The sequence below is a fragment of the Brassica napus genome, chromosome A3 (assembly GCF_020379485.1).
Source record: "Brassica napus cultivar Da-Ae chromosome A3, Da-Ae, whole genome shotgun sequence".
Lineage (NCBI taxonomy): Eukaryota > Viridiplantae > Streptophyta > Magnoliopsida > Brassicales > Brassicaceae > Brassica > Brassica napus.
This window is the reverse complement of record NC_063436.1, coordinates 32,486,995-32,508,928: the sequence shown is the minus strand read 5'-3', so window position 1 is coordinate 32,508,928 and position 21,934 is coordinate 32,486,995. Positions and strand designations below refer to the sequence as shown.

Below are 21,934 nucleotides of genomic sequence, written 5' to 3'. Positions count from 1 at the left end.
AGGTCCCAAATATTTTCTTATTCTCTATAAATAATTTTCTCCCACATTGGCATTTTCACGTAGTATCGTTTTGAAGAATCTTTTTAAGTAAGACAATAAGGGAATAAAATTACGTGGAAGGCTACTCTTAGTTGTTTTGAATTTCACTGGTAAATGCATAAACTTGGGAATAAACAATCCTACAGGTAGGAAAGCAGTTTTTCAACCTTCTAAATTTTTGCACATACCTAACTTTCCATTTTAATATTTTTAGTGAAATTGTTTTTAAAATAAAGTTTTATTTAGACGTTCGGTTTTTATGAGAGCATCTCCAAAAGACACTCTATAACTTCAAATATGAAGTTTTTTTTCTTCAAAAAAGAATTTCAAAACTTCAAATTTGAAGTTTTGAGTAGTGAAACTCTATATTTGAAGTTTCACTATTCAAAACTTCAAATTTGAAGTTTCATATTTTTATTTGCATTTTAGACCTTACAATTACACATCACATTTATGATTCATAAATATTTTCTTGTTTATTGTTTTAATCCTTATAAAAATGATATCTCATAAATATTTAAGTTTTGTTTACAAAATTTAAGTTTATACATAAAATTAAATAAAACATTAAAATAAGATTTAAAATATTTAAAACTAGATTTAGATAACAAAAATATACAAAAGAAATTTAACAAAGAAATTTTAAAATAATTACATGAAGACATAACTATTACACAAATTTAAATATTACAACAACACTAATAGTCATGTAAGTTTGAACCGGAACCTTCAAAATTTCTAAATATCGTCCAATTCTTTTTTGTGTAACTGAAGATGATTGTTGATGATGATGTCTTTTCGTGCAATTCTTTTAGCAATATTTTATGTTTTTCTTTTACTTTCTGGTTCTTATCTAATGTATTTACAAGTATTAATATCACCCGATTTCAAAAACTTTTATCTCTAATCTACAAATTAAAAATGAGGATAGTCATTTTTACTTCAAAATGCACTAGTAGATCATATATGCATTACGAAAATCACTTTATGGAATAATATGGTATTTTGATTGAAGTTTAATATTAATTAAGTTATTTAAAAAAAATTTATATATGTTTATATATGTGCTAGTTATTTACAAAAGTTTTATGAATTCAAATTAGTTATGATAAATATAAGGACCATATTATAAAATACAAATAGTTTTAAAGTTAAGTTTGAAGTTTTGCTTTTGGAAAAGAACACCTTTAAACTTCAAATATAGAGATTTAGAAACTTCAAAATAGAGTTCCTTTTTGGAGATGCTCTGATATTATTCAATGACAAAAAGATAAGAAAATGGTGAATGAAATTGAGAGTGCAGTTTTACTGATTTGAATCTTCAAAATCATTATTCAGTTAATCTCCTTTTCTAACACATTCAAACAAAATGATAATCTCCCATCACGTTCCTGAGGATAGTAGTTAAGAAAAAAAGAATTGTCAAAAGGTGAAGAAGAAGATCCATTAGCCTCCTTGTGACGCAAACTTTAACCACCCTGAGTTCTCACCTCTTTCCATCATCGTCCAATAGCTTTCTTGACTTTATCTCGCTACATTTTCTTGCTCACAAACTAAGTTCTTTTATGACTTGGACCACATAAACTACTTTTGAAATATGGAATAATATGACCGCCAAATGTTATCATGGTTGATATTACTGCGATTTCTTCATTATTCCATGCTTTCCCCCTTCTAATTTACATTATTTGATGTTGTAATTTGACGTAATATAAAAGATATTTTGGCATAAAGAAAATAAGTGGTTAGAATGTAAACTGGCCTTTCAACTTGCCCTAGAATCAACTACTTTTGGCTCTTTCGAAATTTTTGTGTATTTTTTGCTGGAAAGATTCCATCTCAACAAATAACTTCCAAAACAAGAGTGCAAGATCAAATGGGAAGTTCTAGTATATAGTTTTTGAAGTTATTAAGAGAGATCTTTTCAAAAAAAAAAGTTATTAAGAGAGATGAAGATGTAATAGTAACTTCATAATGTAACATGACAGAACGAAGTGTGAATAATGAAATCTGTTTCTTCCCTTTTGTTTTCAATTTGGAATCTAGAATGTAAATCTTTTTTTTTTTGTAAACTGGCTTTCAAATTTAAATTGCAGGAGAATGAAAAAAGAGTTACAAGCACTAAGGCTATAGTTTTAAGAGGAAGCCCAGTAAAAGAGATTAAAGCCCAGTGAAAAAGAGTTACTATCCAGTAACAGAGAGAGACCATTCAGCCCAGCTAAAGGAACGTTTGAGAGCGTCTCCCTACGTCGAAGAACGATGAGAGCTGAGAGAGTAGAGATGAGAACTGCCCAGAAATCTCTTTAGGACGTTGAAAACCAAGTTTGCATTAGCGTAGAAGCAGTAACTGGAATGTAAATCTTAGCTTCTATAGAAAATTATTCTTAAAATTTAAAATCAAGATGTTTGATGATTCTTTTATAACACACGCCATAAAGTCATATTATTCACAAACATTCACTGGGAACGGCTTAGATCCAAAGAATATGTGGACTTCGCTTTCCTATTTTCTAAGTCTACATGGAATAAAAGATATATTCCAGCTAAATTAACAAATTGTGAATAGAACAAAAGCATAAAACAAAAAGTAGAGATAAAATAAATAACGGAAAAATTCTGTTGAACTAATTTAACTAATACTAAAAGGGATATATGAGGAGTAGCGAGACTGTCCACATAGGATCAATAATTCAGACCAATCAGAAACATGTAATTGGACACGTTAGACAGACATCACAGATCACAAAAAAAAAAAAAACCGTCGAAATCCTTCTCCTCACCTGTACCACTTCGTCTTCTCCGATCGAAGACCAAAGAAGCCGAGAACCACTTCTACACAATCAATACTTTCGTTTCAATCAATCAATACCTTATTAATGATTTTGTTTCACCTCCCTCTTTTCCTCCTTCTTTATATACTGATCTTCTTTCTTTCGTACAAACCAAAACCCTAGAACCACTCAAAGCTCAATCCATGGCGATGAAACCACAATTACGGGTATGAAATTTTCTTTTGATTAGTAAAAAAGAACCACTTAACCTAACTAATTTTATTAACCAATAAATTTTCAATGCCTCTCTCAACCAGACGCTTCTCTCTAATTCTCACCTGCTCCGAACAGGTACTGTTACAGTAATATTTGTTCAGTCTCAGATTGGTCAGTCTCGTGTAGATTGGTTTCACCATAGTGTATGGCTTTTGATGAAATTATAGCATGCTCTGTTTCTATGCGGTGAAGTTATGATTTTCATTCGATTTTGCTCTGTTTTATAATATGAAAGGCTTGAGCTTTCTCTGTTTTGGTCATTCATTACTCATCTGTGAATCTTTGTTTCACCAGAGTGTAAGGATTTTGATGAGATCTTATGTTCTGCTCTGTTTTTAGTGGTGGAAATTATTATATTTCATTCCGTTGCTCTGTTTGTTAGAATCTAAAAAACTCGAGCTTTCTTAGTTTTGGTCCATTTACTTACAAATCTCCTTTTTTACCTTTTTATGGCTTTTTCTTCTTGAATCAGAAAGTGAAAAACATATATTTGAGAGATCTTTGATAGGTCTTCATCGAGAATTATATATTATGTACAAAAGGTGAGAATTCTAGATCATTTATCAGTCTTTGACTCATACACATTGATAATCTTTCAATCATAAGAAAGTTAAAATGGTCACCTAGAGATAGTGCTACCCATGAATGTCAAAGCGTACTGCAATCTGTATTCATGCTTTTCTTTTTAACTTGGAAGACCAAGTTGCGTCTTAGCCAATATAAAGATAATGTAACTAAATGACAAAACGGTCAACCATCTGTTGTCTAACAGAAAATAGAGACTTATTTAGTTAGGTTTTGTTTTAAGCAAAAACTTTAGGAGTTTCATGAAGTTATTGTTCATAAAACTGTATTCTATGAAATATTTGAAAGAAATGTACTATTCTCATATAATATCAAATTGGGTGATCCGATAATCTAAAACTATTCTCCATATAAGTAATGTGTTTTCTCTTATTTTTTTCAGCAACAAGATTCACAACGGTTATACAAATAGAGGAAAAAATCCCGATGATGCCTCTTACCACATTCCATCCCCTCCGATACAAACAGTTGATCGACATAGCCACTGGTACCAACAACTTACCAGGTAAACAACCACTTATTTTGATCATTTCTTAAAAAGTAAAATTTGACATGAAAGACAAATATTATCCCAAATGTGGTTGGACAAATAAGAATGTTTCAAGGTAACGATCTCAAAAATCCGAGGGCAACAACGAAGGTCAGAATTGGTCTACTACTAAACAGGTACCGAACTTTTTTTTTTTGAAAAAAAATGTACATTAAACCCAACCGTTTATTTAAAATTTTGTGTAAGGCCAACTTATATATATTCACACAATTCATGCAGGTCAAAAATGGTCCGCTTGACAATAATGGACAATGTGTCTGCCCAGTTTAGAGACTTACATAGCATGACAGTCATGAAATACAAAGTTGTAATCATTACAAGCATCAATCCCAGAGTATTTAAAGGTAATAATTATCAATTATTTTAGGGATATATCTAGATATTGTTTAGTTATTAGAATGCATAAACTTCCACTTCAACATATTTTTTTATATATTTATATGGATTATTGGTTTACTTTGTGGTTCACAATGGCTTCTCGGTTTAATAGAACATAAAATTGTCTTTGAATTGTAACACCTTTTTTATTCTGACATGACTACAGGAAAACTGATACTCGCCACAACTCCTGCTACTCGATTTTACTGTGACAGCACTATTGATCTCATACAAAGCTTCGTCCGGAGAAACAAAGTTAGTAATCACTCATGAAGTGGTCATCTAAACTTTGAGTTGAAGTCTACTACAAAATTCTCTTTATATTCCTCATCTCTTAAAAAAATATTTCATTTTCTAACAATCAAATTTTTATTAAACTTTCATTTCCATAATTTTTTTCATGTTCTGAATTTTTTGGGTTATTAGATATTAAAAACTACAACATTAAACCATTACTTGCATTAACTTTTTTTTGTATTGTTTGCAACATTTTTTCAGGATTAGAATTTCTAGATTTGACAATCTCAATAGCAGAGAGAGATAGAAGCAATTTCCAGCAGATATATGGAGTTCCATGAGGTCTATGACCACCAAAAGACAACCATATAAGATTGTTGAACACTGTAGTTTCACAACAGCACTAATAGAGAGTCGGAAACACATACACAAACTATATTTAACTCTTATGCACCATAATAAGCATACAGGTTGTGATTGGAAAATTTTAAATATTTGACCACCAATAATTCTCTCCTCAGCCCATGAAGCTGTTTTAAAAGTTAAAACCCAACACAATACTTCTAGATTTTTTAAAAAATCACGACTCACAAAATCTTCTAAGGATATGTGGTTACTAATTTTGTAAGGAATCTTTATATAAAATCCCATATTTACGAAAAATCTTCATCTGGAAAGGGAGGTAATATATTTCATTAAACCAACATTTACAATCTTTGAGTATATCCTTTTAAAGGAAAAAGAAAATTTCTTAAAAAAAATCAAACTCTCCCAAAAACTCATATGTCTCTTGCGTAGAAAATAAAAAATCTTAAGAAAATCCATCTCTCCCAAAAAACTCATCTGTCACTTCGATATGTTCAAGAAACGTACCCGTTTCCAAAGTAGCCTAATACATATACCAAATTGATATTAGATTGGTTGTAAGGATTGCTGTTTCAACGGAATTGATAACCCACCCAATGACCAACCCATAGAAGCTGCAGGTAAATATATAATCTCTTGCCTCTCTCTCAGAAAAAAAGAAAAACTTGAAGGGTCCAGCAATTTTTTTGTTTTTTTTTTGGGGTTTCAGTTTCTTTTTGGTCAAAGAATTGGAATATCCAATCCAAATTAAACCATAATTTAGTTTCAGTTAGCGATTCTGCTCATTCACCACATAAAGTTTGCAAAGTAACTTTTTAACTCAAAATCCTTCATATAAGAACGTGCCAAAAAAATATAAAAATATAAATATGAAAAGAATTGAAGATCACAATACCTAAAAACTGGATATAATTAAATATATAGAAAAAAAGATGGCCCAAAAAAAAATTGGAAACATAAATGACAAAATTTACATTATACAAAGACAAACTTCTAAATCGAGAATAAAAATGAAGTAAGAAGGAGGTTACACCTAACTACAAAGACAATAGAAAACATGCAATGAAACTGAAGGTTTAATAAATTAAATTCTATTGTAAATACACATTTGTGAGAGTAATTATATAGGATGAAAGAATATTTTTTTATAAAATTATTGAACATTAGCAAGTGGAAAAGAAAATCATGTAGAAACAAAGAACATTAATCCTAAAATATATAAAGATTTAAATTAAATATACGATATGTTAAATAATATAAGCTAACTACAAATTATCGTAGATTATCATCTAAAATAAAATTACGCGCGGACAAAGACTCTAGTTTATATAATTACAACAATAAAATGAAGAGGCTTCTCGTATTATATAAGCAAAGAACTTGGCATCTAAGCGAAACCAAGAGACGGAAAAAAAAAACAATCAAATTTAGAGAGAGCCAAAAGAAAAACTACTATCAAATTTCTTATTTCGACCCCCAAGTTTTCATTTTGATATATTTCACCCCCCTGTCCTTCTTTTTCTCGTTCTTTCACAGATTTTAACTTGTGCTCGATCAAGCTAAGAAGGTGTGTTTTTGATCCTTCTCCGTTAGGTTTTTAAGATACATATGGCAGCCATAGATATGTTCAACAGCAGCACAGATCTCTCAGATCCTTTGAAAGAAGAGCTCATGAAAGCACTTAAACCTTCTCTTCCTCCGGTTCCAAACACAATCTTCGGTTTCAATCAAACCGCACCTCTCGGTCTAAACCAACTCACACCTTACCAAATCCACCAGATCCAAAACCAGCTTAACCAGAGACGCAGCACCACCATCTCCAATCTCTCCCCAAAGCCTGTTCCAATGAAGAACATGACCGTTCATAAACTCTACAGAGGAGTCAGGCAAAGGCACTGGGGAAAGTGGGTTGCTGAGATCCGTTTACCCAAGAACCGGACCCGACTCTGGCTCGGAACTTTCGACACAGCAGAAGAAGCAGCCATGGCTTATGACCAAGCTGCTTACAAGCTTCGTGGCGAGCTCGCGAGGCTTAATTTTCCACACACGAGGCGCGAGTGTGGATACGGAGGTGGTGATGGAAGCTTCAAGCCTCTTCATCCCTCTGTCGAAGCAAAGCTCGAAGCGATTTGTCAGAGCTTGGTGAAAACAGAGGATCTTGATCTCCCCTGTTCTGAAACAGAGCTTTTCCTCCCGCCAAAAACAGAGTATGAAGAAAATACGTTTTCCGATGAGTCTCAGGTTGGATCTTCTTCGCCGGAGTCTGGGGTTACCACTGCGTTCTTGGGTTTTTTGGATTCAGGGTTTGATGAGATTGGGAGTTTCGTGCTGGAGAAGTTTCCCTCTGTGGAGATTGATTGGGATGCGATTAGCAAACTGTCTGAATCTTGAATGATGCCTCATATTAGTTAGTTACTTAGTTAATCTCTGCAACATAATTTTTTTTTTTACAGTTGTAGAGAATTGTCTAAGGTTGTCTCTTTTGAAATCATCCCTCCATGTGTTTGGTCTGGCTGGTTCATGTGTTTTTTTTTTTCAAAAACCTTGCCATTGACCAATCATCAGAGGAGTTTATGTGTACTATCATCTTTAAGTTTCTAATGAATGTAAAGTATTTAGGCTTTTTTATTTTATGATCAATTTTTGTTTTGTTATTTCGTTTAGCTTTCATATCAGTTTTTTGGACATTATAAAGAAAAGGTTTGCATGCTGATAAAGTATATTGTAAAATTATGGAAGGCATAGTAGGGCCAGAGTCCTTAATTGACATATGGGATCACATAAGCCACAAAGCTTTTGATTCTTTAAGGTTAAGAAGCTTGCACTGGGAAAGGGTAAAATTGATGTATGACTAAAATTTTAGAGTCTGTAGTATTATAATATGTATATACACAGAGGAATGAAAAAAGCAGCCTTATCCAATATTCTGATTCTTTTCTTTCAGTACATAATAAAGACAGTGTTCATACCGACAAAAAAAAGTTGAATTGGATGCTTGTGGAAGTATATAAAGGCTTTTCTAGCTTTCATTCTTTGAAACTGCACATTGGCAGATAAACTAATGGTGCACAGATTTATCTTTTGTTGGAATTTCAGTTTGTAATCATATACAGACTATACTTCGTGTGAGAGCACCTAATCCTTAGTCCTACATTTTCACCACTCTTGGACCATCTCCAAATATATTCCTCTATTTTCTACCCTAAATACAGGAACTATATAGTAGAAATATGTTTGTCTTTAATACATTTCTCTATTTTTCCATTTTTAAAAGAATATTTTTGGTATATTTTATTTATTTATTTTACAACTAATATTTGTTGTTTGTGAAACTTGACAATTAACCTGATTCATATTAATTTTTGTAAGATTTTCATAACACTATCATAATCATTAAACTTAAGGATAAGAATACTATTTTTGACACGTTTAGATCTATTTTTGGATCTTCAACTTAATTGTGTTTATGTCCACTTGTGTTTTGTTTTTTCTTTTTTTGGTAAAATATTAATATTATATCATTTTCAATTTTTCACAATGTTAATAGCAACTTATTACACGGAAAAGAAACAACAACACAACTCAAAAACACGAGAACCAACAGAAACGAACACCTCAAGGAGGACTATAGGAGATCATTTTCAGTTTTTCACAATGTGTTTTGTTTGTTTGTGTTTCATGTTTTGGTGTGAATTGCTTACTTCTCATTGTTTCATGATTTGTCTATGTGATATGGTTTTGTAGAGTGTGTTTTTGAGATTCATAAATCATAATCGAGGAATATTTCCCAAGTTCGAGGCAAAGAGTAGCAGATTTGAGGACATGAGCTTCCACACGAAACGGCCATGGAACCTCGGTAGAAGTTTGATCTGGGATAATCGTATGAGAGACATGTTCACAAATCACATACCTTCTTTGTCTCAGAAGATATGCTTTATTATGTTTATTATGAGCTGAATGTTTTTCTTTAGTTCAGGTTTTGCTTTTTCATTTTCTTTACTTGAATATTTGTCAAGTGTCTTTTATTTTCTTGTAAATCCAGTCATCAAAACCGTTAGTCCTCTGTTTTGTTTTCATAAAAATACTTGAATTTTGTGTAGTTTTGTAGAGTTTGTTTATGATTAGCTCTTTTTCTCAGTATTTGTAAAATGAAATTTCACTGAACTTGTCTAAGAGCTAGTAATAAACAAAGGACTAACCAGCTATTGATAACTAAATCACTCTCTATCTAACTGATTCGTAGACAATGCAAATGTACAGTTCCTTCGTATAATTGTGTGTAAAGAGATAAGAGCTTGGAACTGTCATTACACTGTTAAAGTAGACATAGACAAATGTTAATTACCTTAGATAGCAGCTGTGGAAACTGAAATTCGCACTGTCGATTTTCCGTAAAATAAGGAAAGATAAAAACTCTAAATTTTCCAGAGGTCCTGGATTATCTGCGTAAACACACGAAAAATGAAAGAGCAAAGAGACAAAGATAACAGAATATTGAGAGTAAATTGTACAGTGGTGTATTATTGATTGATAAAAGAGCAAGGTTACAAGATTTCCGAGAGACAAAACAGACAGAGTTTCGCTAGCCAAATTTTCTCAGTTAAAGAATGAAAAAGAGTCTAAGTAAAATCGATCTGCCTAAGTTCTAAGTTTTTCTAAGCAAGCAGATTTTTTCTAGGTCTAAAAATCCTCCTTGCGCATTTGGCTTTAGCTCTCCTTATATATGCCTTCTAGGTCGGTTCCCGCTTCCTTTTTTGCCCCTAGGTCGAGTTTATCCTTTCGCAGAAATATTCCTTTTCTTCTTGATCTTCATCATTATGTTGGAAACTTGACATTTATCTTCCGATTTCGCGAGATCTATCTTTTTCCGCAAGTAAAGATAAACCGTCATAGCGCTGATGGGTTCAATTTCGTACGATCGTAAGTGGGCTGTTAGCCGTGTTATAGGCCTCTTTGGGCCGTTTATCGACTCATACGTTTTTACGATTTCTTAGAAAGAAATATGTTTGATACGACGTCGTCTTATCAAGGAAGTCCACACTTCTCGTTTAGTTTAGACAATCGTGGTGTTAAGTTAACAGTTGCCGTTTGTACGATAACCATGGACTTTATTCGGGAAAACGAGTCTTCGCGGTTCTTGTTGTAAAGTTCCAACGGTAACTCCGATCAATACGAAACAAAGGACTGATCCATCGAGGCTCGGTGAAAAGGCATAAGGTCCAGTCCACAGTAAGAGGATTTGGTCCGATTCGCCGAACGGGCGAGTTAGACTGCGTGGTCGATCCAACTCGCCCGTTTGGCGAGTTAGACGGGGCGTTCGATCCAACTTGCCCGTTTGGCGAGTCGGACTGCTCGTTTGACTCAGGGGGCGATTGGTTTTCCCGCTACCACCCGCAAACGCAGCTTTTGCGGTTGGTAGCGGTTGTCGGCGGTTTGCAACAATCACTCAAATCGCTCTAAACCGCTTCAAACCGCTCCGAATCTCATAAATTCAAAAGCTGGCTCCAGCTAGCGTTTGCGGTTGCGGGCGGTTGCGGGAGGGTATAATTTTTTTCTTTTTTCTAAAACAATATATATACAAAAGTAAAAATATTTAATAAAAAATTTAAAATTTAAATTATGAAAATATTAAAATATATCTATTATATTTTAATTAATATTATAAAATTTTATAATAAAAACAATTTCAATAAATTTTCAAAATTTAAAATTATAACTTTCTAAATATAAATTTTAGATTTATTATAATTTTATGATTTTTGATATTTTTAAAATTATATTAAATGTAAATATTGTTAATTTATTATTTGACTGTTACCACATTTGGTAGTTAACCAGTCATAAGTCACCCGCAAACGTACCAATTTTTAACCGCAGTACCAGTCATACAAATCTCTTAAAACCGCTAGAAACCGCAACCGCCCGCATCCACAAACTCCCGCAACCGCAACCGCTGCGTTTGAACCAGTCAGGCCCTCAGTATTCCATTTTTCTCGAGTCTTTTGCTTCGAAAACTTTTGTCGAGAGTGTGTCGAGAAAGCTTTCATCCCTTATTTTAAGTAAGCATCCATTCTTTTGTCCCTTGCTTCGTATTCCCCGTTGTATTGACTTGCAACAAGTTTGGAATCGCAGTAGGCGTGAATGTTGCGTATTTTTAGGCCGTGAGCCAATCGTAAACCCGGGATTAGGGCTTCGTACTTGGATTTGTTGTTTGAGGCATGGAAAATCAGTCGGAATGACTGTTCCAGCACTTCCCCTGTCGGCGACGTGAGTCTGATCCCGATTTCAGAGCCTTTTTTGGAAGAGGATCCGTCGATGTGTAGGGTCTAGGTCGAATCGGGCTCTTGGTTAGTCGTGCACCCTGTAGGGAGTTATACTAAGAAGTCGGCGAGTACTTGCGATTTTGCCAAGGCTTCTGCTCGATACTCGATGTCTTACTCGCTCAGCTCGATTGCCCATTTTGCTAACCTTCCAGATTGACTATAGCTATGCAATATTGTCTGCAGTGAGAACGATGTGAGCACTACGATTTATGGGACATGAAATACGGCCTCAGCTTTCATGCTGACATTACGACCGCGAGCGCCAGTTTTTCCATCATCGGATAACGTGTTTCTGCATCGAGCAAAGTTTTGCTTACGTAAAAGATGGGCTTTTGCTCACCACGTTCCTCTCGAATGAGGACGCCATTTCTGGCAGTGATGATCTGTTAAGGATTGGTCTCGATTCCGACGAAGGTAACGAGATACCCCAGGAATTCGCCTGATGCCACTGCAAACCTGCACTTTGCGGGGTTGGTTTCATATTGTGTTGGTTGAGCCTTTCGAAGCATTCCTGGAGGTGGGTGATATGATCTTGCTCTTCGAGTGATTTTACGAGCATATCATCGATGTATACCTCCATCATTTTTCCGAGTTGTTCGGAGAACATACAGTTTACGAGTCGTTGATAAGTTGCTCCCGCATTCTTAAGACCGAATGGCATCACTCTATAGCAGTAAGTACTGCGGTCAGTTATGAATGTGGTTTTTTCCTGGTCGTCGGGATTCATCATGATCTGATTGTACCTAGAGAAAGCTTCCATGAAGGACAAGAGTTTGTTCCCTGCTGTCGCTTTGACTAGGCGATCGATGTGTGGCAGTGGGAAACTATCCTTTGGACATGCCTTATTGAGGTCTGTGAAATCGACGCATACTCGCCACTTTCCGTTTTTCTTTTTGACAACGGCTGGGTTAGCGAGCAAGTCAGGATACCTAACTTCTGTTATGGATTCGACTTTGAGAAGTTTCTCAACTTCGTCGTTGACTGCGCCATCGCGTTCTGGTCCCAACTATTGGGGAAAAATATCCATGAAGAGATTACTCCAACTTCCGGCTTCCAGGTCCCCACCTCTAGGTTTGGGGTCCTGCCTCTAGGTTCCGGGTTTCCTACCCCCGGGTCTGGGTCCATGCCCCCGGGTCTGGGTCCTGTCTCCAGCCTCCGGCTTCCAGGAAGAGTGATTTATCTTGCCTTAAGATAAATAAAAACCTTCATTTAAAGGTAACCAGCTTGGACAAGGAGTCTCTGTAAATTTGAGAGAAAGAGAAAGTATTCCAATACATATGACCACCTTTAAGAAAAGGGAAATATTTTATTATCTAAGGATATAATGAATATTTCCAAATCCTAATAGAGAGGCACGACTTCCACTATAAATATAGGTTTCTAAATCTAAAGAAGGAGGTCCAAGACGTCCATGACGAGAGCTCACCAATTCCACAGCTGCCAAGGCAAAACTCATACTTAGAAGACCATCTTCGTCGACATGCCTATAACAGGCAAATCCCTGGAATTACTATCAACCAGAAGAAGATATATGCTTACTGCAGCACGACTACAGCTTTACTTACTGGCCCAGGCCACGATCTCCAGTTCATCAGCTGGGTCTCTCCATGCTTACTGAAGCACATCAACACATATGCTCACTGCAGCATATCAATAGGTCTATCATCTATCCCGACCATGTTCACTCTAGAACAGATGACTCCTACCCACTACAGAGCTACGTGCTCCCAAGGCTACGTTCCCATTAGGCCATGTGCCCACTAGAGCTACGTGCTCCCAAGGCTACATGCCCATCTAGGCTACACGCCTCCACCAATACATGAACTACGAACGGATTGATCTCTCACTAAAGGGTACGTAGGCAATCCCCACTGAAGGATGCAGCTATAAATCCAAACACCTTCCATGGTCTTGTGCGTAGGTACCCAAGGACCAACCTTGGTAGCCGGAACCATCAACTACATATCAGGAGGCACCGAAGGACCGACCCTGGTAGTCGGAACCATCGATCATAGATCAAGATGACCCTGCGTTCTTCACTGTCGATAGGCGGCCCCCGCCTAATGACCGATCTCCCATGCTGCTACTATGGCACCGATGACATATACTGGCCCATACCCATATGGCAGTATCCTAAGAGCAGGATCTCCTGGTTTATCAACTATCAAAGTAGGAGAATTCACTCAACGACATGTCTCCTTCCTCCTATCATTCCGTAGAGCTGAGCACGGATCGCTTGTACACAAAAATACCCTAACACCAACTTTCGGTTCTTTTGTTTGACAGGTTTGAAAGTCAGGTCGACGTTGAGCTCGTGACATGTGATGTTTGTGAGATTTAGTGATTTATGAGATGGTTGTGTGAAGAGATTAAGTAGATTAAGTTAGAACTATAATAATAAGAAAGAGAGAGAGAGTGTTGCAAAGTGAGAGAGTATGAAGGAGGAATCTCTTATTCCCTTACTGATTTAGATCTTGAACATATTACATAAATAGATACAAGGATGGGAAATAAGACAAAGAAACTAATAAACAATTGTAGACAAGATCAGGAACAAGTCACTCTCGGATGTACTATGAAAGTGACATCTCCTCTTTCTCTTCCGTCCTTAGCTCAACATGTGACTTTGTGTTGTCCTTAAGCTCCAACAGCTCCATCCACTTGCTCCCACTTGTTTAAACTCCTCCAGACCTTATGGAGACTGATGGCAAAGTATTTGAATTCGCCCACTTCCTTTACTTGCCTTCCAAGACACTTCTAGGACAACTTGTACGGATTGATTCAAATGCTTCTCCTCTTCTTATCTCCACAACTTCTGGTTCTTCATCTCTTGATCTTTATTGCTTCATCTCAACAATCCCCTCAATCTTGACCATAGGGGATGGTCAAGCTTGGAAACCATGAAGCATTCCCTCATTAAAACCTTTAGCTTGGAAAAACCTCATGGGATAAAAACCAAGCCAAGGAAAAAGAGTAGATCACTTCATGGCTAAGAGGATCAGTGTGATGAAAGATCTACAAGTCCTAACTTGGAATGTATGAACTCGCAACCTTGGTGCTTGCAGCCTTGGTGAAGATGTCAGCTAGTTGATCCTCACTTCTTGTGTAGCAAGGTAAGATGATCCTTTGTTCCACTGCTTGCCTAACTTTATGACAGTCCACCTCAATGTGTTTAGTCCTCTCATGGATCACACTGTTTGAAGCTATGTGTATTACAGCTTGGTTATCACAATGCATGGTGATTGGAGTTGATGTCTCTATACCCAAGTCTTGAAGTAGGTTTCTGATCCAGATCAACTCACTAGTGAGCTTCCTCATTGCCCTATATTCAGCTTCAGCACTTGAGCATGACACTATCTTCTGTTTCTTGCTCTTCCAAGTGACAAGATTGCCTCCAATAAATGTACAATAGCCTGTGGTGGATCTCCTATCCACTCTGTCTCCTGCCCAATCAGCATCACAATACCCAACTATCTCTGTACTTTTGTTGCATCTCATCCACACTCCTTGCCCTAGCGCCTCTCTTAGGTATCTTAGGACCCTTTCAACCATGTTCCAATGTTTAATCTTGGGAGCTTGCATATGCTGACTTACTTGGTTAACTGCAAAGTATACATCAGGCCTGGTGATGGTGAGGTATATCAGCTTTCCCACCATTCTCCTATAGTGTTTAACATCAGCATAGGGCTTGTCTTCAATCTCCCCCTCACGCAGCACCTTATACCCATCTTCTAGTGGAGTCTTGGCTGCTCTTCCTCCTAGATCACCTGCCTCATTTAGAAGATCAAGTGTGTACTTCCTTTGGGATAAGAATAGCCCATCCTTGGATCGGCACATCTCAATCCCTAGAAAGTACTTTAACTCTCCCGAGTCTTTGATATCAAAAGATGATCTAAGGAAAGCTTTAGTTAGGAGTATACCTTCTTTGTCACTTCCGGTGATTATGATATCATCGACATATACTAAGATCACAACAATTCCTTGCTTGCTGGTGAGTGTAAAGAGATACAGATTTCTAAACCGATAATCCTATGATGATTCTACATGTTCAGTTCACGATTTCTCAATAGATACAGATTCAATATAGTACTAACCTTTGTTTTTGTAGTTGGTTTCTGAATTGTTCCAATGATGTATTTCCAATGATGTATTTCCCAGTTTCTCGGTCATGCAACCTTATCAATGACCTATCAAGATTGCAAATGGTGACACAAAAAATTAGTAGAAGCAATTGATATAAATAAAAACAGAGCAACAAGATAAACAAGAGAAATAACTTAAAACTGTTCTAAAAACTCATGAATAAATTGACTATTTCTCAAGTGAGACTTAACTTATTTGAATCGCTGTCAGGTTTGTCTTCTACTCGGCTTTTGTCTTTTTAATCTCCATTTTTAAAACGATCCTTACCATATAACCTAATAAAATCGCAAAAGTTCTTCTGTCAGCTTAACATGAGGAAGACAAATTAATAGAAACAAAAATTGAGTAAAAAGATAATAATGATGATCGATCTACAGCAAGATGTGAGAGATCTATCAATATGAGTAAGGAGCAGATTATTATATAATGAAACCCTGATCGTTAACCAGGATCCTTTACAAACAGAATACTATAAAGACTTACCCTTTCGAGGTATCGATTTAGTTTGGTGATAGACTGAACGGTGTTTATTCTATATTAGAGTATAAATGTGGTTTAATTGGTTTATTTCGGTTTACTTGTCAGTTAGAGTTAGACCGAGAACCTTATCACTATATAAGTGAAGTTGTATACATTTGGTTGACTAAGATGAATAAAAGAGAAAGTTTGTTACATCGTCTTCTTCGTTTAGCTCTTTCTCTCTAAACGCTAACATGGTATCAGAGCATTGAGGCTCAAACCTCAATCGATCCGTTTCCTTCTTTCTTTCGTTTTGACCTCGATTGATCGATGATTCTCTCGTTCAATCACTCTTTCTTTTGATAGATTCTTCGGCTATTTCACCGAGAATCGCAAATATCAGGATTGAGCTACTACGATGGTGACTAGTCGCAGATCTACGCGTCGCCTTGGTAAATCTGTAGCTTCTTCAGCTCGTCGATCTTCCATTCCTGAAGAATCGTCTCCGGCTTCGTCTGACACAGATGATCTCTCGCCGAATAGCATTCACTCACCGTTTCATCTCACGAGTGGTGATAATCCAGGTCTCTCTATCATCTCTGAATCTCTTGATGGAACGAACTATGATAACTGGAGTATTGCGATGAATATAGCTCTAGATGCGAAGAATAAGCTTGTGTTTGTTGATGGATCTTTGGTTAGACCTCTTGAATCTCATGCTAGCTTTCGAATCTGGTCTCGCTGCAACTCGATGGTCAAATCATGGATCCTGAACACCGTTTCGAAGCAAATCTACAAGAGTATTCTTCGCTTCAACGATGCTTCTGAGATATGGAAGGATCTACACACTCGCTTTCATATTACGAACCTTCCACGTTCGTATCAGCTTTCCCAACAGATTTGGTCACTTCAACAAGGGCCAATGGATCTTTCAACGTATTATACTACCTTGAAGACTCTTTGGGATGAGTTAGATGGAGCTAATTGCGTCACTACCTGTCGCAACTGTGATTGTTGCAAGGCCACTGCAACAAAGGCAGACCATGCTAAAGTTATAAAGTTTCTTGCTGGTTTGAATGAGTCTTATGCAGTTATTCGAAGTCAGATCATAATGAAGAAGAATGTACCTGAGTTGGCTGAAGTTTATAATCTTCTTGATCAGGATCATAACCAGAGGAATATCATTCCGGTCCACAATGCTTCAGCTTTCAACATTGCTGCGTCTATTCCTTCAGTTCATGCTGCTCAGACTAGCTACATTCCGAAACAGAATCGACCAGTCTGTTCTCACTGCGGATACAATGGTCATACTGTTGACACCTGCTATAAGATTCACGGTTATCCCGTTGGTTTTAAACACAAGATGAAACAGCAACCTGAGAAACAGCATTACAACAAGAACATTAATAACCCAAAACCCCTTGTTGCTCAACTGGCTTTGGACTCTTCTTCTTCAACTATGCTCAACAGTCTCACAAAGGATCAGATTGAAGGCGTGATTGCCTATTTTAACTCTCAGCTTACACCACCACCAGCTCAAGTGAATTGTGTTTCGACTTCTGATGGCACAATCACAGCTCTACCTGGTATGAATTTTTCTTCCTCTACGCTATGTTTCATTGGCATGCTGCGAGCGACGAAAAATGTTTTGTGTGCTGAATCTTGGATTGTTGATAGTGGAGCAACACACCATGTTGCTCACGCAAAATCTTTATTTGAAGAACTTTCTGAGTCAATAAATACATCAGTGACTCTTCCTACTGGCTTTGGAGTTAAAATAGCTGGTATGGGCAGAGTTCGTTTGAGTGATACAATGGTGTTGAATAATGTTCTGTATATTCCAGACTTTCGACTCAATCTACTGAGTGTAAGCCAGACTACAAAGGATTTGGGATATCGGATTATCTTTGACCCGGATTCTTGTATGATACAGGATCTTATCAAGGATCTGATGATTGGGAAGGGTGATCAGATCTCCAACCTGTATGTTCTTGACGTTGCTGCTGTTGCTGATCCAAGACCGCTTCAAGAACATTTTGCTTCTGTTTCAAATGTTGTTCTAGATTCCTGTTTATGGCACAATCGTTTGGGTCATCCCTCTATATCCAAAACAGATTCAATCATTGATATACTTGGATTGAAACAAAGGAATAAAGGTGTTTTTCATTGTGATATTTGTCCTTTGGCTAAACAAAAACGTCTTCCGTTTCTTTCACAGAACAACATGTCTGATAATGCATTTGATCTTCTGCACATAGACGTATGGGGTCCGTTCTCAACACCAACTATAGAAGGTTATCGGTACTTCCTTACAATTGTGGATGATCATACACGCTTGACATGGATATATCTGATGAAAACAAAGGCTGAAGTAATCACTATCTTTCCGGATTTTCTTACCATGATTGCAACTCAATATAATAAAGTTGTCAAGGCGGTAAGATCAGACAATGCTCCTGAGCTGAAATTTACAGAGCTATTCAAGAAGAAAGGAATTGTGGCATTTCATTCTTGTCCTGAGACACCAGAGCAGAACTCTGTTGTTGAGAGGAAGCATCAACACATCTTGAATGTCGCAAGAGCTCTTATGTTTCAGTCTCAGTTACCTGTGGAGTTTTGGGGGGAATGCATTCTTACTGCTGTGTTCATCATCAATAGATTGCCTTCGCCATTATTGAAAGATAAATGTCCTTTGGAAATTCTCACATCTAAGAAGGTTGATTATTCTGGTCTTCGCGTTTTTGGTTGTTTAGCTTACTGCTCAACATCACCTAAACAACGCAATAAGTTCCACCCTCGTTCACGCTCTTGTGTCTTTCTTGGTTACCCTGCCGGTTACAAAGGATACAAGGTAATGGACTTGGAGACTAATGAAACATATATTTCCCGGAATGTCATCTTCCATGAAAATATCTTTCCCTATGCTAAAGGTCAAGATGGTATCTACACGGATTTCTTTTCTTCTCATTCACCTATGGAGCAAACAACTGCATCCCCTGCAGGAGGAATTGAAACACCTATCGAGATTCAGGACTTACCTGTTGATAGTGTCTCCTCTGCGAGTAATGGATCCAGTTCTAAAGTTGATACTACGAAGACAAAGAGGTTGCCAAAGTTGCCTTCTCACCTGCATGATTACTATTGTAATATCAGTGAAGCAGATACGGATATTCCATATCCACTCTCTGCATATGTGTCCTACAACAATCTATCTGAAGAATATAAGGCTTACATATGTGCTATTGCTCTTTACCCGGAACCAACTTCATTTACTCAGGCCAAACATTTTGATGAGTGGTTGCAGGCTATGAATGAAGAACTAATGGCTCTGGAGAAATCAAACACTTGGACTATCTGTTCCCTCCCACCTGATAAGCATGCTATCGGTTGCAAATGGGTATACAAAATAAAAGTAAATGCAGATGGGTCTCTTGAAAGATATAAGGCTCGTTTGGTTGCTAAAGGTTATACTCAGCAAGAGGGTATTGATTTTGTGGAAACCTTCTCTCCAGTGGCGAAAATGACTACAGTCAAGACACTACTTGCTGTTTCAGCCGCTAAGAATTGGCATCTCACTCAACTTGATGTTTCTAATGCCTTCTTGAATGGGGATCTTCATGAAGAAATTTATATGACTTTGCCTCCGGGATACACACCAAAGCAGGGGGAATCTTTGCCTGCTAAGGCTGTGTGTCGTCTTAACAAATCTCTATATGGTCTGAAACAAGCTTCTAGACAGTGGTTTTTAAAATTCAGTGCCACTCTTCTTAACTTGGGGTTTAAGAAATCGCATTCAGATCATACTTTATTCATCCGCAACATTAATGGTCAATACATAGCAGTGTTGGTCTATGTAGATGACATTATTATCGCTAGTAATGTCACTCATGAGGTTGATCAGTTGAAGGATGATCTCCAAAAATCATTCAAGATCAGAGATTTGGGAACTCTGAAATATTTTCTTGGCCTTGAAATTGCTAGAACTAGCAAGGGCATTTCTCTTTGTCAGCGCAAATATACTTTGGGGCTGTTGGAAGAATCAGGTTTAATGGCTTGCAAACCTTCTGCTGTTCCAATGGATCCTAGCATCAAGTTAATCGGTGATTCTACAGAGCCTTTACTGGACGATGCGTGTGTTTATCGACGTCTTGTTGGTCGGATGATGTACTTGACCATAACACGTCCTGATATCACTTATGCAGTGAACAAGTTATGTCAGTTTACATCAGCACCCAAACCATCTCATCTTCAAGCTGCCTATAAAGTACTACATTATTTGAAAGGCACTATTGGATTTGGCCTTTTCTACTCCTCCACATCTGATCTTGTTCTCACAGGATTCACTGACGCAGATTGGGGTTCATGCGCTGACACAAGACGTTCTACATCCGGTTACTGCATGTTTCTTGGTAATGCTCTCATCTCGTGGAAATCTAAGAAACAGGATGTGGTTTCTCATTCTTCTGCGGAATCAGAGTACAGGGCTATGGAGTTTGGGTCGCGTGAGGTTATCTGGTTGTATCATCTCTTGGAAGAGTTACAATCTCCACAAGATGGTCCCATTTCGTTCTATTGTGACTCTACTGCTGCCATACATATCGCAAACAACCCGGTGTTTCATGAAAGGACGAAACACGTTGAACGGGATTGTCATCAGATTCGGAACAGGATTGAAGCTGGTTATATCAAAACTCTTCATGTCCGTTCTAACAACCAAATAGCCGACATCTTCACAAAACCTCTCTACTCTCCTCAGTTTTACTCTCTTGTGGGCAAGATGGCTCTTAAATCTATATACTTGCCATCTTGAGGGGGAATATTAGAGTATAAATGTGGTTTAATTGGTTTATTTCGGTTTACTTGTCAGTTAGAGTTAGACCGAGAACCTTATCACTATATAAGTGAAGTTGTATACATTTGGTTGACTAAGATGAATAAAAGAGAAAGTTTGTTACATCGTCTTCTTCGTTTAGCTCTTTCTCTCTAAACGCTAACATTCTAATTTGATTTAATTTTGAAGAATTTCTGTTGATGATTAGAGAGGAGCTTCTTTACGAGAGAACACAGAACCACCGACGGAGAAGCGAAGAAAAAATTTGTTGATTTTCCTAGACACGTTAAAAGTGGTTTCCTTCCCGGAAACAAAAAATTGGGCGGGCTTAACTGTTGGAAGATCAATCTTTATGAACTTAGTTAACTAATAGGCCACTGAAGATTCACAACAACTATAATTTTAACCAAAAGGCCATGGGTCGTGTAACAAATATAAGAAACAAAATATTATCCATTAAACATATAAATTTATATAATCTGATCTCATTAATTTAAATTGACCATATATTTTAAAACAATATTAAACTATATCTCTCAAAATAAAAATTCCAGATAAATATTACCGCCTAATATGTTTATGATATATTTTACATAACATATAAATATATTTTAAAAACCCCTATATAAAAAAAATCATATCCAACATCCAAAATTTCTTGAATAAAAAAAACACTATGAACAATATATGTTATAAAAACATCACAATTCATCTGATCTTTAAAAATTTATTATTTACAAATCTATAACATAAAATACTATATACATATGTAATATATTACTAAATAAGTATTAGACAGAACAATATCCGCGCACAGCGCGGATCCGAATCTAGTTAAAAGTACTTTTCAACACATTCAGTAGTCTTTCATAAGAGCATAGAAGTTGGTTTCAACACATTCAATCCACTTTTAGCTTTGAAGAAACAAAAAGATGATTATACATTGTACAGTTTGTTTCCATCTTGTCTTTGTTGG

General features: G+C 36.6%; 1 protein-coding gene and 1 long non-coding RNA gene across 7 annotated transcripts; both read left to right on the top strand.

Annotated features, from left to right (window-relative positions):
• Positions 1-2,732: 2,732 nt before the first annotated feature.
• BNAA03G54470D lies at positions 2,733-5,328 on the top strand. Of its 6 annotated transcripts, XR_007328409.1 has the most exons (8): positions 2,774-3,037; positions 3,128-3,161; positions 3,559-3,628; positions 4,054-4,176; positions 4,266-4,337; positions 4,441-4,565; positions 4,766-4,854; positions 5,098-5,328. It is a non-coding gene; the product is annotated as an uncharacterized BNAA03G54470D (long non-coding RNA). The 6 variants fall into 6 exon arrangements; XR_007328408.1 differs by lacking the exon at positions 5,098-5,328 and having other exon boundaries at positions 2,776-3,037; positions 4,766-5,088; XR_002662830.2 differs by lacking the exons at positions 3,559-3,628; positions 5,098-5,328 and having other exon boundaries at positions 2,777-3,037; positions 4,766-5,088.
• A 347-nt stretch (positions 5,329-5,675) lies between these two features.
• On the top strand, positions 5,676-7,856 carry LOC106441270 (ethylene-responsive transcription factor ERF060-like). Its single transcript, XM_013883100.3, has one exon. The coding sequence runs from the start codon at positions 6,811-6,813 to the stop codon at positions 7,591-7,593; it is 783 nt and encodes a 260-aa protein (XP_013738554.1). The 5' UTR covers positions 5,676-6,810; the 3' UTR covers positions 7,594-7,856.
• The last annotated feature ends 14,078 nt before the right edge of the window (positions 7,857-21,934 follow it).